This window comes from Perna viridis, chromosome 5 (genome assembly GCF_037379345.1).
Source record: "Perna viridis isolate PV_CMFRI_1.1 ecotype Kerala chromosome 5, ASM3737934v1, whole genome shotgun sequence".
In the NCBI taxonomy this organism is placed as follows: domain Eukaryota; kingdom Metazoa; phylum Mollusca; class Bivalvia; order Mytilida; family Mytilidae; genus Perna; species Perna viridis.
The window spans coordinates 35,299,137-35,313,404 of NC_142449.1; the positions used below are offsets into that span (position 1 = coordinate 35,299,137).

A 14,268-nucleotide genomic window follows, 5' to 3' on the forward strand; every position below is an offset into this window, starting at 1 on the left:
AACTGACACAAATTAAACCATATAAGGGCAACCATTATATACTCCCTAATGTTTAATTATGCATTAAAAACTTCATATTTTTGTGCGAAAAAGAATGGGTTTTTTGTAGCCGAACATTTCATGCACTTTGAGAACCAAAATCAATCGAACTTAACTTGCCAATAGTCAGACACTAGGCCAGTGATTTAATATTGCTCATATAATATGTTTTATAATCGAAATCAGCAGAGTTTCATTGCCTTCGTTTCATAAAAAATTCAGGAAATCCGCAATCTCACATTTTTTGGAAGTACCAATTTAAATTATACCAAAAATTTTTTGTCGGCTAGGTAAATAAAAGTTTTAGTCCGTTTCAAGTACGCATTGTATTGATAAAATTGTTTACCAAGTACGCATTGTACTGATAGAAGTGTTTGCCAAGTACGCATTGTATTGATAAAATTGTTTGCCAAGTACGCATTGTACTGATAGAAGTGTTTGCCAAGTACGCATTGTATTGATAGAAGTGTTTGCCAAGTACGCATTGTATTGATAAAATTGTTTACCAAGTACGCATTGTATTGATAAAGTTGTTTGCCAAGTACACATTGCATTGATAGAAATGTGGGTCAAAGATGCTCAAGTATTCCGGTATATATATACAGTTGTTTATTCGAATTCATAGAACTATACTGAATTGGCACTCCAGTTATAAGACAATGATAATGACAATAACGTAAAACTATAAAAAAAACCTGTTTTATCGTTACAGGGGTTAGAACAGGAGGATAGTATTCACTGACTGAGCCGGCCAAGATACATTCCATTTTTTTTTCGTGAAATGGGAGGGCGCGCGCCTGGCACCGCCTTTGTTAAATAATTCAATTCAAGTTTGTTCTTGTCAAATTATACCCCTTTACAAAGGTTTTATAGGGTTTGTAAGTCTCGTTCTAGTTTAAATTTCCCTTCCGGAATTTCCGATGCAGAACGTATTGAAATCCGAAGACCGATCTGCGTTTTATTGTTTACTTCCGAGAAATCGGAACACAATCGGAACTACTCCCTCTACATTAAAAAAAACATTTTGGGACATCATTCATGTTTATATTTATCAAACAACATATCCTCTATCTGAGGTATTACACTTATGAAAAAAAATTGTAATTCTATGTATAAATCTAAATTATACATGTATACTCTAACTAAAGCACATTTATTCTAATTGTTCTCTGCATTTATAAAGTTTTTCTTTTGTGTAGCTGGAAAGGCTGAGGAATTCCGATTGATCGAAATACTGCATCAAAATGCGAGATCTTAATTCTATTTCTTGCATTTCTTAACAATTTTATCCTTTCTGGCTGTATAACTAGATGTTCGTAATTTTTTATCAATAATTTACACACAAAAAATATTTTGCTTCAAATATTGAACTCCATGTAGTGTTAAAGACGACTCTCCATGCATTTGAATAGTAAACGAAGACACATTTTCATGAAACCACGGAGTCACATGACGACTCTTGCATACCATATAGTCACAGAGAACCAGGCAAGTAAAATCGGTCTCAGTTGTTACACGGTATAGTAACGGTACGTCACAAAACTCCTTTTCATCTTCATTTTCAATTTCATATTGTATACCAAATATCTAAGTTTTCATCATATTTTATTTAATTGTTCGTAAATATTATTAGTATACGAGCATGCACTATTTATACAAATTTGTCATTTATTTACCCAGGAAACGGATTTATAAAAGCTTAAAGCTTGTTTCTGATTCCATTGCTTACATTGTATTTAATTTGTTATACTATTGTTTGAATTTCTAAATAAAATATTTTTACACTAAAACACAAATATGGCGAAGTAGCGACTGTTCAGCACAACAACGCCACACGGAGAAGGAAATGAAAACACGCGTCAGTAAAACACAATGATTCTTGAAGGCGTTGAGTTAACATTTGAAAGAACATACCACACTGTAAGGATTATCACCTTACATGTGAAAAGCCGAAGGTTGTTTCCATAATATAGAAAAGACCAGTTTAATAAAAATATAGATTCCATTGTAGATTTATCACTACTCCAAACCTTCCTTCAGTTTACATATGTGTATGACTTTTACAGGTTTATATTTGGACGATACAAGTGAAATAGGAAGTTTATATGGAGAATTCCTCACCTACAGACATTTTTAAATCCCCGAAGTTCTTATTTATTGAAAGCATATTGCAAAAAAATGGTTAAGATAGTTTATAAATGTCAGTAACTGCTTCTTAATTGGTTTTTAACCTTGATTTACTATATGCCAAATTTTATATTGGACCCAGACCGCTTTTAAATTGAGTTTTATCTCCTTTTCTGTGTATTTACTGGACGTTATGGGGACGTTGGTGTCAAATCTGTCAAGCCGATCTTTTGTGTCTATCCTAAGTAAGAAACCTTGATCATTTATTAATCATGTGTGCTTTGAATTATGGTTTTTATATGTTCAGGGTTTAGTATGATGCTCGTTTTGCTGAATCGGTATATATTTAATTTATTTCCTCTTATGCAGAAATTTTCACACGAATAAAGAAAGAGAAAAGCAACTATCAATACACAAGTGAATTACATAAAAATGCACTTATTGTCAGAAAGAAAATGAATGCGAATGAATCGCTGAAAGTTACACAGCCGGAGGTCAACAATGCCATTTATGGAAAGTTTTGCACATCCTGAAGGTATTATGTACGCAAAGTCCTGAAAAAGTCAAGTTCGAAATCAGTATTGTAGGATAAGGTGGTAACTGTAAAGTTAATTGCTGCTAGACTTGTATAGGTATACGCTAAACTGAATTGGATTAATGTTAATAATGTATTTCCAACGATCGTCATGTTCGCCATTCATTGTACTACCATGAGACTAAGATGAACTCTAAGATATCAAAAAAGAACACCCCACATCGATCACATAGTAATATCTTATCGTCTTGTCTAATAATAGAACATAAGTCAATACCATATTAAGCTGCTTCTCGAAGGTTTGGGTAAATTTTACTATAGTCCATGCACGGTGTGGTTGAATTTCATTATGTATACGTCTGAATAGGTTAAAGTCTTCGTTGCTTGATAGCCTCGAATACCACTGAGAATGTTCAGTCTTTTTTTATCTGATCCTTTACTGAAAAAATGACGTTATGTGTAGCCACTTTGTAAGTTATATCGAAGAGTTTCTATTACGAGATTTGATTGGATTTTGGATCCGGGTTAAATTTAAGTAACTCACTAGATGGCGCTGGACGATACCCGCTAAACATGAATGAGTGATGTCAGGGGTTTGAGGGAGCGAGGGTGAACTCAAAACCCTGACATGGGAAGATGTGACAATAGCTGACCATGCTTTCTTTGATGGAAATTTGCCAGAGTCCAAAAATATAATAAGGTGTTCTGTCATATCGTATGCATGAGCTAGTCCATATACGTCAGGAATAAAACCAAGTTGAGTATTAGTGCTTTTATATTTGAATTCGAAAGGTCTGGTCACCATAATCCTTCTAGCAATGCCTTCGATTTAAGTCTACAGATTATGCCAAAGAATAATAACTTGCATGTAACACTCGATGCGGAACCATCCTAACAGATTTGTACACTTTTTAGAACGTGTTCATTCTAGGAGCCCTAATAACGGTTTACATGCGAATTTATGTGAACGCTCAAGCATCTGAGTTAAGTTACTCCAAAATTCACACCCATACAAGGCTTTTGCGTAACACAACTGTTGTAATATCTTTGAGCAAGTCAGTAGGTTATGAATGACGGATGAATTCCCGAGTTGATAACAGACAACGCAGAAGAGCATAAAGACCGACAGGAAGTAAAAGTTTTGTTCGTTGATTTTAAAGAACTCTCCAAAAGTATCCCAATATGTTTTGAAGAAGTAACTAAGTGTATTGTGTCACCATACAATGTCAGTTTATTTGAAGCATTATCGGGATTACTGTAACACCATAATGTAAAACTTTATATTCGATGGAGAGAACTTTTAAAAACGCCCATGAAATGCTATATTTTTCATATAAATCTGTGAGATTTTGCATTTTATGTTCGTTTGATGATATCAGAGCTATATCGTCTTCTTGTACAGAAGTACTGACACAAATGTCAAGTAACATAGCATCGCTTTTTGACCGGTCAATACTATGAAGTAGATCGTTAATGTAAACAATGTGAAATAGAGCTGACAAAACACCACCTTGTTGTACACTATGTTCAAGACATGTTGTTTTGGAACAGAACACAACTGTTCATGACATTGCATATGTTATCCATCCAAGTCCACATTTTCCCGTGTATATGCCATGTCAATCAAGTTTCAGTAGCAAGGCGGTTGCCACACTGTGTCAAATGCTTTAATGCTATCTAGGAGGACAATTTTATTAATGACGTCCGATGTAGTGATTAACAACCTCTTGTAAGTTAAAAGAAGCATACATACTTGAAAGTTATTTCTGGTAAGCCGTTTTTGCAGTGTGCGGGATTTTTTTTTTTCAGAGAATAAAGGTGCATAACCATATCTAGCATATAAATGAAATTCCACGGTACGAATTAGGATCGCTTTTCTTTTTATTACCGCCTTTAAAAAGTGGAATAACTGCACTAGTCTTCCAGCACAAGGGAATATAGTATGATTCAAGTTTTATATTGAATAAGATCCAGCAGGTGTTTTTACAAGACACCATATTTGATGTGTTCACAGGATATATTATCCTAAATGGTAAATTTGCCAGGCAGATTGTTACAAATGTCAGATATCTCATTGAATGTAAATTGTTCAATTTTGATATCATTCATATGACAGTTCAGACAAATTTCACGAACCAATTCATCAATGGAATTGATGTTTTCTCGATTTTTAAAGTGTCGTCGAATTTAAAATGTGATTCCAAATGTCCAGCCCACGCATTACATATTTCATTATCGTTAGCGTGTGATACACCCTTCACGTTTAGTTCACGACAGATAATTTTATGCTGTCTTATACTTTTTAAAACGAACCACACGCACTTTTGATCAGTTTCAACAGAATCTTCAATCACGCAGGCCTTTTCCAGTTGGTGTCGGAAATCCCTATTAGCGTTCTTATAGTTCACAAAATGTGCATCATTACGACTATGATTTTTGCCATTAAGAAAACATACAGTTCATCATTCTGTTATCGTGTTGTGGTAGATATCAACAGTTTTAAACCAATATGGTTTATGATGCTTAATAAATCGTTTGCGTGGCAGAGTGTCGTTATCGGCAGACTTAATTTCGTCAACTATAGTTTTATAGTACACCTCTATATCATTTGGGAAAGCAGCGATTGGAGCTTGAACAAATCGTAATTTTTTAGACAGTGCAAACGAATAGTCGATTAGAGCGTCTTAGGTTTAAGCTTTTGACCAAACACCTTCTCACGAGCAAATTCATTAATAGTGACACTATTTAAGAATGCATTTGAGTCTCTCATATTGTCAAAAGCAGGTTATTTGTTTATGGTCCGAAACATTGGACATAAATATTATCATCGTCCTTTACAAAAACTGTACTAACGTCTCGTAAATTGTCTCTATGAGAAATTATGTGATCAATTACAAATTTTGGGCCGTTAGAGTACCATTGGAATTTGTGGGTAGGCTCTTAAGTAAATTTTTGAACGTGAAGGGACTGGCTACTATTTTGATGTAATAAGTTAATTCTTCTAATAGGCTGCCCCGTTTGTCTGGTGAAAATGATTGGATACGTGGTCCAGACACTTTACAATTGAAATAGACAAGCAAAAAAACTGTCCCGTGATTAGAGAATACACTGTAAATATTGAAAAGGTATTCCAGTCTGCGGTTAAATAGTTCGTGCTGTTTTGTGACAGCAGGTAGGTACACAGACGAAAGGAAAACGCTTGGTTCTTTTGGAATTTTCAGTTCTATACCACATATACTGTCTATTTTTTGAAACCAGAGAAATCTCTCCACTACGGGCATTATATCTATAATGCTCGGGAAAATATTCATCAAAGCCTTTACCATAAGCTTTATATATAACGACGAATGTCTATAGTGTGAAGAAAATCTAATTTTGATTTACGTAACCAGTGCTCGGACAATATTCTTCTGTAAAAAAAATTAAAAGATAAGGAACAGCTGACATAATGCCTCTACAGTTCCAACAAGCAATATAAAGTTTCATAGTTAGCTACTGTATATCTCTGTAGTTATTTATGTCCTAATTTTTCATTTCGAAAAATATCCCAAGGAAGCTAAGTGAAAGTGGGATAGCGTGACTACCTGATGGATGCTGCTTCTGTGAGCTAATACATTTTAAATAACACAAATTAAAAGCAACTAATTAACTGTATGCTCCTTAAGGTTTAATTATGCATTTAAAACTTCAAATTTTTATGCGAAAAATAGAATGATGTTTTTTTTTGTAGATGAGCATTTCATGCACTTGAAAACTATAATCAGTTGCATTTGGCTTGCCTTAACTAATTGTCCGACAAAAGCCAAGAATTAATCTTTACTTAAGTGATTTGTTTTATAACCTAAAGATACGGAATTTTATCGCCTTCGTTTTGTAGAAAATTGAAAATTCAGGAAATTGACAATATCATATTTTCTTACTTACTTAGCGGTTTAAGTACAAATTTAAAATAGACGGAAGTTTTTCAACGGCTAGGAAATAAAAGTTCAAGTACGCATTGTACTGCATGATAAAATATGGATCAAAGATACTCAAGTGATGTGGTATATATACGGAGTTGTTTCTCTCTAATTCATTTAACTATACTGAATGACACTCCAGTTTTAAGACATTAATAAGAAAGTAACGAAATAGTACACACACACGCACCCACTAAAAAAACCCAAACAAACAAACAAACAAAAACAAAAAAAATTACGTGGAAAAATGCCCATTTATTTTATTGGAATATATTTGGATGAAAGTTACATTACGACGAATGTTTTGTAGTAACAGGGGAACGAACGGGAGGGTTCGACGATACGTTTCATTTCAAACATTTTTTCTCCGTGATGCGGGGGAAAGGGAGGATCCGCCTTTGATAATAATACAACTCAAGCTTGTCTGCTCCCATATCAAAAACTGAATGCAAACTCAGCTGTTCTTATCGAATTCACAAAGGTTTTTAAAGTCAGCTGGGAACTGCCAGATTCCATTGGCAGGAAAATCGGTCTCAGTTGTTACACGGCATAGGCGACGGTACGTCACGGTACGTCACAAAACACGAAAATGGCGGCGTAGCGACTGTCCAACACAACAACGCCACACGGAGTAGGAAGGGTAACCACGCGTCGGTAAAACACAATGATTCTTGAAGGTGGTGAGTAAATGTATGTTTAGTTTAAACATATTTTTATTTCAAAGAATACATCAATATATGATATGACAATAATGTAATACAACACAAGGATTCGGAAACAAACTGAAGCTTATGCTAATCCGTCTCCTAATAAACAAGGAACGATCTTAAGACAATGGCTCTTGTATAATTATGTATCTTTGATGCAACATTGGAGATGTAATGGTTGAATAAAGAATATGTATCGAAATTGAAGAGGGATAGATAGGAAATCAATTAAGCATTGACAAATCGTTTACTTTTTAAAATGTACGTTTGCACCTTTAAATCTGTATTTTGTTCTAAAGTTAGAGCGTCTGACCCTTTGCGAAGAATGTCAATATCGATATGGAAATTCAAAGTATGTATAGCGTTACGTCGAATCTCTGCGAATGTAATTGTTACATTCAAGTAAAAAGTATTTCAAACAAAAATATTTCTTTGAAAGAACATACCACACTGTAAGGATTGTCACCTTATATGTGAAAAGCCGAAGGTTGTTTCCATAATATAGAAAAGACCAGTTTAGTAAAAATATAGATTCCATCGTAGATTTATCACTATTCAAAACCTCCATTCTGTTTACATTTGTGTATGAGTTTTACAGCTTCAAAATGTATTGGGACGATACAAGTGAAATAGGAAGTTTTTATGGACAATTTCTCACCTAAAGACATTTTTAAATCCCTCAAGTTCTTATTCATTGCAAATATATTGCGAAAAAAATGATTAAGATTGTCGTATACATGTCAGTAACTGCTTCTTAATTGGTTATTAGGTTTGGTCATTATATGCCTAATTTTACGTCGGACCCAGACCTCTTTTGAAATGAGTTACTCTTTACCCAAGATTATGGAGAGGTTGGTGTCAAATCAATCAAGCTGATCTTGTGTGCCTGTCCTAAGTAAAACCTTGATCATTTGTTAATGACGTGTGTTTTTGAATTATGATTTTTATATGTGCAGGGTGTAGTGTGATGCCCATTCCACTGAATTGATGTATTTGTCGATTCATTCACTGTCCAGTTAAGGAGGTAGACCTAGAGTAAGGACACAACTCTTAAAAATCAGTGGAACGTTTGTATTCAGTATTTTACATAAATCTTATGTAAGCAACTAAATGACTTGGATTCATTTTATTCTGTTTCAAACAAAAGCTTGAGAGGGTTTAGTGAAATTGAATATGATGCAAACATTTCACTGATTAAAAACATATCACTGATTTCATGAGTTATATCCCTTACCCTAGGTGTATCTCCTTAACCCTTGTCATCAAGTCTAAGGAAGGCCTCTGTCCTTTTTTCCCTGTTTGATGGGAGTTTTGTCTCTTGGTTTCAACTCTATTTTTTTATTGAAATTTTAATTGAAAAATTATATCTTTTATATCTTATAGTAATATAAAAATAATAAAACAATAAATAAGACAAATTTCTCGGGGGTTACAACTTACAATGTGTTAATATCTAACATCGTTCATGTATTAATGTTATATTATGAAGGTGGAAAATATGGTTTGAATTAGGAAACGTTATGAAAGTCACCTACCAGGAAATAGAAAGAAAAAAAAAACAAAAAAAAAAACAAAAAAAAAACAAAAAAAAAACAGGACGACCGTGATGTCGTGTTAAGGAAACCCCCACTCGTTTCAATTCGTATCAAGATAGTTGAACAGGATGCTGAGGTCAGACAATATCTAAAATAGAGACCGACAACTCATATCACTTTAAAGCTTCTGTTAAGAGGAAGCGTTAAATGTGAAAAAAAGGAAAGTGTGCTGATATCACAAAGATTACTTTGTATTGCAGAATAACCCCTATTTCTGTTGTTTCATTAAAAAAAATTCTAGATATTTTGTTGCACAATCTTCTCGTGGTAAGTTTTTAAATATATATATATATATACATGTAGTTTGTACCCTTTGCAGTACTTGTTTCGTCCGAATTTTAAACCATTATTTCGTCCTCGTCCTGAAACAACATTTATCTACCCCCCAACAAAACAAAAACAAAAACAAAAACAAAAACAAAACAAAACAAAACAAAAACAAAAACAAAACAAAAAAAAAATGATTCGAAGATCCCCTTCCCTGAAAATCAAATGGTCGCTGCTCTACGAGACTCAGTGCGGATTGAAAACTGAAACACATAGTACAGAGAAGTACACCCGGATCTAATGCGTCGAGGGTGTATACATATATTAAAGAATACTAGTATTCATTTATTTGTTGTTGAGCGTGAGGCATATATATTGAGTGTATGGAAGTCTTCAAGGTTCCATACCACAAAGATCAATCTGGGATTGCTTTTGAGGGGCCTTAACCGTAAGCAAATTAATTTAGGGGCTGAAAAGAGAATAAAAACAACCAAACATAACAAGCTGGCAGTTTTCTATTTTTCAAGAAAGCGTATGATCTGTGTGTAATACAATGTTTAATACTACAAGAGGAAGACTTTGATTCATTTTCCGATGTTAATGTCTCAACTGTCTAGGAATTATGGGCAAAAAGTGGTTAAACGCAATCATTTCAAAAACTTGAAAGTATTGTGTATAGACCTTTGTGTACCCATACCATAAATTTTCATATTGGGATTAATTTTGGGTTATTACTTTCATCATAAAGAAATCGGGGGTCAAAAATAAGCATTTTTCCTAGTTTCTGGTCAATGACTTGAGAAAATCAAAGTACTGAAGTACTGATTCAATGAAGACCTTCATAGTTTGCTCTGTTCACGTTTAAAATCATATGGTAGGATCCTTTTTTTTGAACAAATAAATCGACAACAACTTCCTGTTTACCGATGACTTTGTTTATTTTTCTAATTTCGTGGTTGGAAGCGGGGGTATCACTAGTGAGCCATTGCTCTCAGATTTATTGTTGAATTTTTACTCTGTTAGACACAGAGCTTTTCCCAAGAGATGGTTTATAAATCGAGCAGTCAAGGCACCTAGACAAAACAAATGGGAGAAAAATTGCCCACAACTTTTTTCAACTTTTTTTCAGACACATAGATTTGATGATACACATTTAAAAAAATATACAAAAGTCACATGTTAAAACAATCTCCCATGTTTTTTTTCCGTTCCATCAATTTTACTACAAAGAATTTGCTTCTGCTTATCACAAGATTGAACCAAATTGTTTTACATGCAGGTCTAAAAGAATTTAAAATTAGGGTTCTCCCAAAGTCATATAAGTGCATTGTAGGCTTTTGTAGCTAAACAACTGTTGAATCCAGTCAAAACATGTAAATTTGCCTTTTTGCTGTCTAATTACCATCAATATGAATTAAATGACCATACAAACAGACAAGAGCATTAACACAGCAACCCAACCAGTAGTAGGACATATTCTGAGTTCTATCCGATTACTCACGGCTGGATTCTGTCACCTCCACAGTACTAAATACAGTTAATAACAGAATCCCAATAAGAAGCAGTCCCGAGAGACTCAAAGGGGTATTCAAACAAGTACAACTTGTATCTTGTAAGGAGTAAAAAACAAAAAAAAAAATGAAATCCTCCTAACCACCCCATATTTTTGGTGAGGGTTGAATGAAATTTACTTTGTCTAAACAAGACATGGCTTTGTCTATAGCCAGAAATTGATGAGGAGCTGCTTCTTTTTTTCTAAACCATACAGAGCACGAGAAAGCCTGTGACTCATGCAGGCCGGGATTAGCTTCCCCTGCGATAGCACGAGAAAGTCTGAGACTCGTGCAAGCCGGAAAGCCCTGCGATAGCACGAGAAAGTCTGGGACTTTTGCAGGGAAGCAGCCCACGTCACACACAATCAATTATGCATGGCCAATTTAGAGTATATAGCTCTTTAGCATCCCAAAATATATCTATTAAACAGGAGACAACCTTGGAGTATTTCTTGTATGTTCATTGAAGGACGGTGAGAATGTTGAATTGTGGATGACTTGGCATTTGGTGTTTTTGTAAGAGTTCTTGGATAATCATTACAATTTGACAGGAATTCCACAGTGTCTTAGGACCTTCCAAAGTGAATTTCTGTTAAATATGCTAAGGCCTTCTTGCAGTCCACGAAGTTTATGTAGATTGCCATTCTATTTACTCCTCGTTGATGACCCGTAATGTGGCAATCTGGTCAATACATGATCGACTGCATCGGAATCTGGAGAGTAGTTGAATTCATCTCCGGTTTTTGGCAGTTGCCAATGATGCTAATGATGTAGCATAAACTTCACTCAGGGATTTCGACGGTTTCCTAGACGTTTTCAAACAGGTCATGCAAGGTGATGTAGGGCCCGTGCAGGTCCGAGTGTCAACAGAACAAGTGAAATATTGCTGCTCCGGGGTTAAAACCCAACAATCAATCAATCAATCAATCGAGATGTTGTAGGTTTTTTCCGGGTTGATCTTCAAGCCTCAGGTGGAAGTTTGGTTCAGTCCTGGGGCTTTTCCAGTCCTTAATCGTAGGGCTTTAATGATTTCATCCTTCGAGATTGGGCCAGTATCAACATCAAGGTCTTCTCCAGGAGATAGATGAGAAGCATCTGACATATCTTCTCCATTTAAAAGTGGTAGATGTAGGTTAGTTATCACATTGCCATCTTTGCCTTTAACTGGTTTGGATGTGTTGGTCTTTCGACCTGTCAGTTGGCGTGTGATGTTGTACACAGTTTTTGTGTCATTTCTGCCCATTACATTCTTTGCTTTTTAAGCGAGCTCGTTGATGTAGGTTCTTTTATCCTGTCTGTTCCTTTCTCTTTACTCCTTTCCTAATGCTTATTTGTTCGCTCGTCAACCATTCTTTCAGCAATCTTGTCTTGACCTGGTCAAGTTATATCTTAACAGACCTACGCTTCTCAGTTGTCTGGATTGTATCGTCAGATAACCATGGCTTGTATTCCTTCTTTGAGAATCCAAGTTCTTCTTGGCATGTTGTGTTATATGTGAATTTTACTCTTTCCAATTGTTTGTCTACTGTGCCTCTTCCTTATGTTATACTTTCGCCTTCTAATCTGATCTGGATCTTCAATTTAGCCACCCAAAGTTGATGATCGGATGCTATATCAGCACCTCGATAAGCCCTAACGGCTGTCATGTTCTTTCTCCATCTCCTGTCGACTGTAATGTGGTCTATCTGGTTTCTAGTTTTCATCTCTGGAGACACCCGTTTTTTTTGTGTATATCCTTGTTAGAGAGTTGGAATGTCGTATCTCCTATGACCAGATCGTTCTGGGAGCAAAACTCTGCATTCTGAGTTCTCCATTTTCGTTGATGTTACCAATTCATTCCTTCCCCGTGATGAGTTCTCTCACTGTGTTATCTTTTCAAACTTTTGCGTTCACAATCAAGAGTTATTCAATCTTGGGTAGCTCGGAGCTGGTTGTAAAACTCTTCTTTGTATTCTCCCTCTGCTACATTGGTAGAAGCGTAGCATTGAATGACTGTTACCTTTTGTATCTTTGACATAAATCTTGTCACAACAAATCTTTCACTCACAGGATTCCATTCGATGAATAATGATTTGGCCTTCATGAGTGAGATTTCTACTCCATGTTGATGGTTGCCACCATCGTTTTGTGGTTCAGAGTACAGTAGAGTTTGCCCTGAAGATAGTATGATGATCCAGATGATGTCCATCAAATTTCGTCCCAAAATATCAAGGTTGTAGCGCTCCATTTCTATTGCAGCCTGGACAGCTTTTCCGGTTTCGTATAGTCTCCACGCTCCAGCTTGCAATCATTAAGCAGTCGTAAGGGAGGAAAGTTTCATCGTCGGATGAAAAACTATAGTTAAGTGAAATCGAATGTATTTTGTCATACATATACACATATCACAAGTATATTTCAGGAATGTTGCATTGGCTTCAGATCATATAGTAAAAATATTAATTAGTTTTGTAATTAAATGTATTATGTAAAAGATGCATACATGAAGAACGGTGTATACATGTGATGATTTTATCTTTAACAGCTGAAAAGTGCTATGGAGTAATATTTATAGTTTAAGTGTTCATGAAAGACGTGCATTATAAAGATTTAACCAGAGTCTGCTTTAGTGGTGGTTCTAATAGTTGAGAGCATTCAGGGCCATTAATTATATAAAACCAGTTCTTTCGTAACAAATACGAGATTGTGTGTAATGTTGGATAGTATTTTGTTACAAATGTTAAAAACTTTTAATTATTTTTTTATTGACTTTAAGTCTGAGAGCACACGCTCGGCTAGTGGGCAGCACAAGCCGTCTATTTTGCAGCCGAGTAACTTTTTTAATGAATTAAAACTTTTGAAATTGTGCATTAGGCACATTGGACTACTATTAAGTCTTAAGGGTCGTAAGGTTTCACCCTATTACATGTGGACTTAATTACACTTTCTCTAAGAAATTTACTGAGGACTTGGGTAACGTATAAGTAAATTTGAGTAGTCCAGGTTCTTATTAGCAATGTTAAATAACATTAAAGACAATAAAGCCATCATCTCGGAGCTTACTATGTTGTGCTTCTTTGGGAACCATAAAGTAAGTAAGTTCTTACGCTTGTATGTCGCATATGTCAGGGCTAGGGATTGTCCTCATTGCACATTGCATTAAAAACTAATTCTAATAGAACAAATTATAATATTAGAAGTAAATTCTCATTGTTCAAAAGTATAGCATAGTCTTCTTTTTTCATTTCATTTGATGCATCTTTCTAATAATTTGTTTAACAAACTGGATTAATATAACACAGAAGTCTTTGGATATTGGTATCCATTTAGTTTCGACTACAAACCGTAAAATGTTGATATTAAAGATATTTGTTACATACTTTTCTATACATAATTAAACATGTTGAATGGCAGTTTATGGTACATTCACTATATGTACATGAGATTCCTCTCCTTTCCTATTCTTTTTTTACCTATTTTTTTTTAATGAAAAACAGAATACAACATTAT

General features: G+C 34.8%; 1 protein-coding gene across 4 annotated transcripts in view; it reads left to right on the plus strand.

The window, feature by feature from the left end:
* The first annotated feature begins 7,242 nt into the window (after positions 1 to 7,242).
* LOC148617237 (regulator of G protein signaling protein-like) overlaps positions 7,243 to 14,268 on the plus strand; it is a 46,887-nt gene continuing 39,861 nt past the window's right edge. For 3 of the 4 annotated variants that reach the window (XR_015922456.1, XM_088584752.1, XM_088584755.1), the window contains exon 1: positions 7,243 to 7,340. Coding sequence is in view for 2 of the 4 variants with exons in the window: in XM_088584752.1 (XP_088440878.1) it covers positions 7,325 to 7,340 (16 nt within the window). In the remaining 2 variants the exon portion in view is untranslated. Of the gene's footprint in view, positions 7,351 to 14,268 lie in introns of all 4 variants that reach the window. The other variant, XM_088584754.1, reaches the window with a different exon arrangement.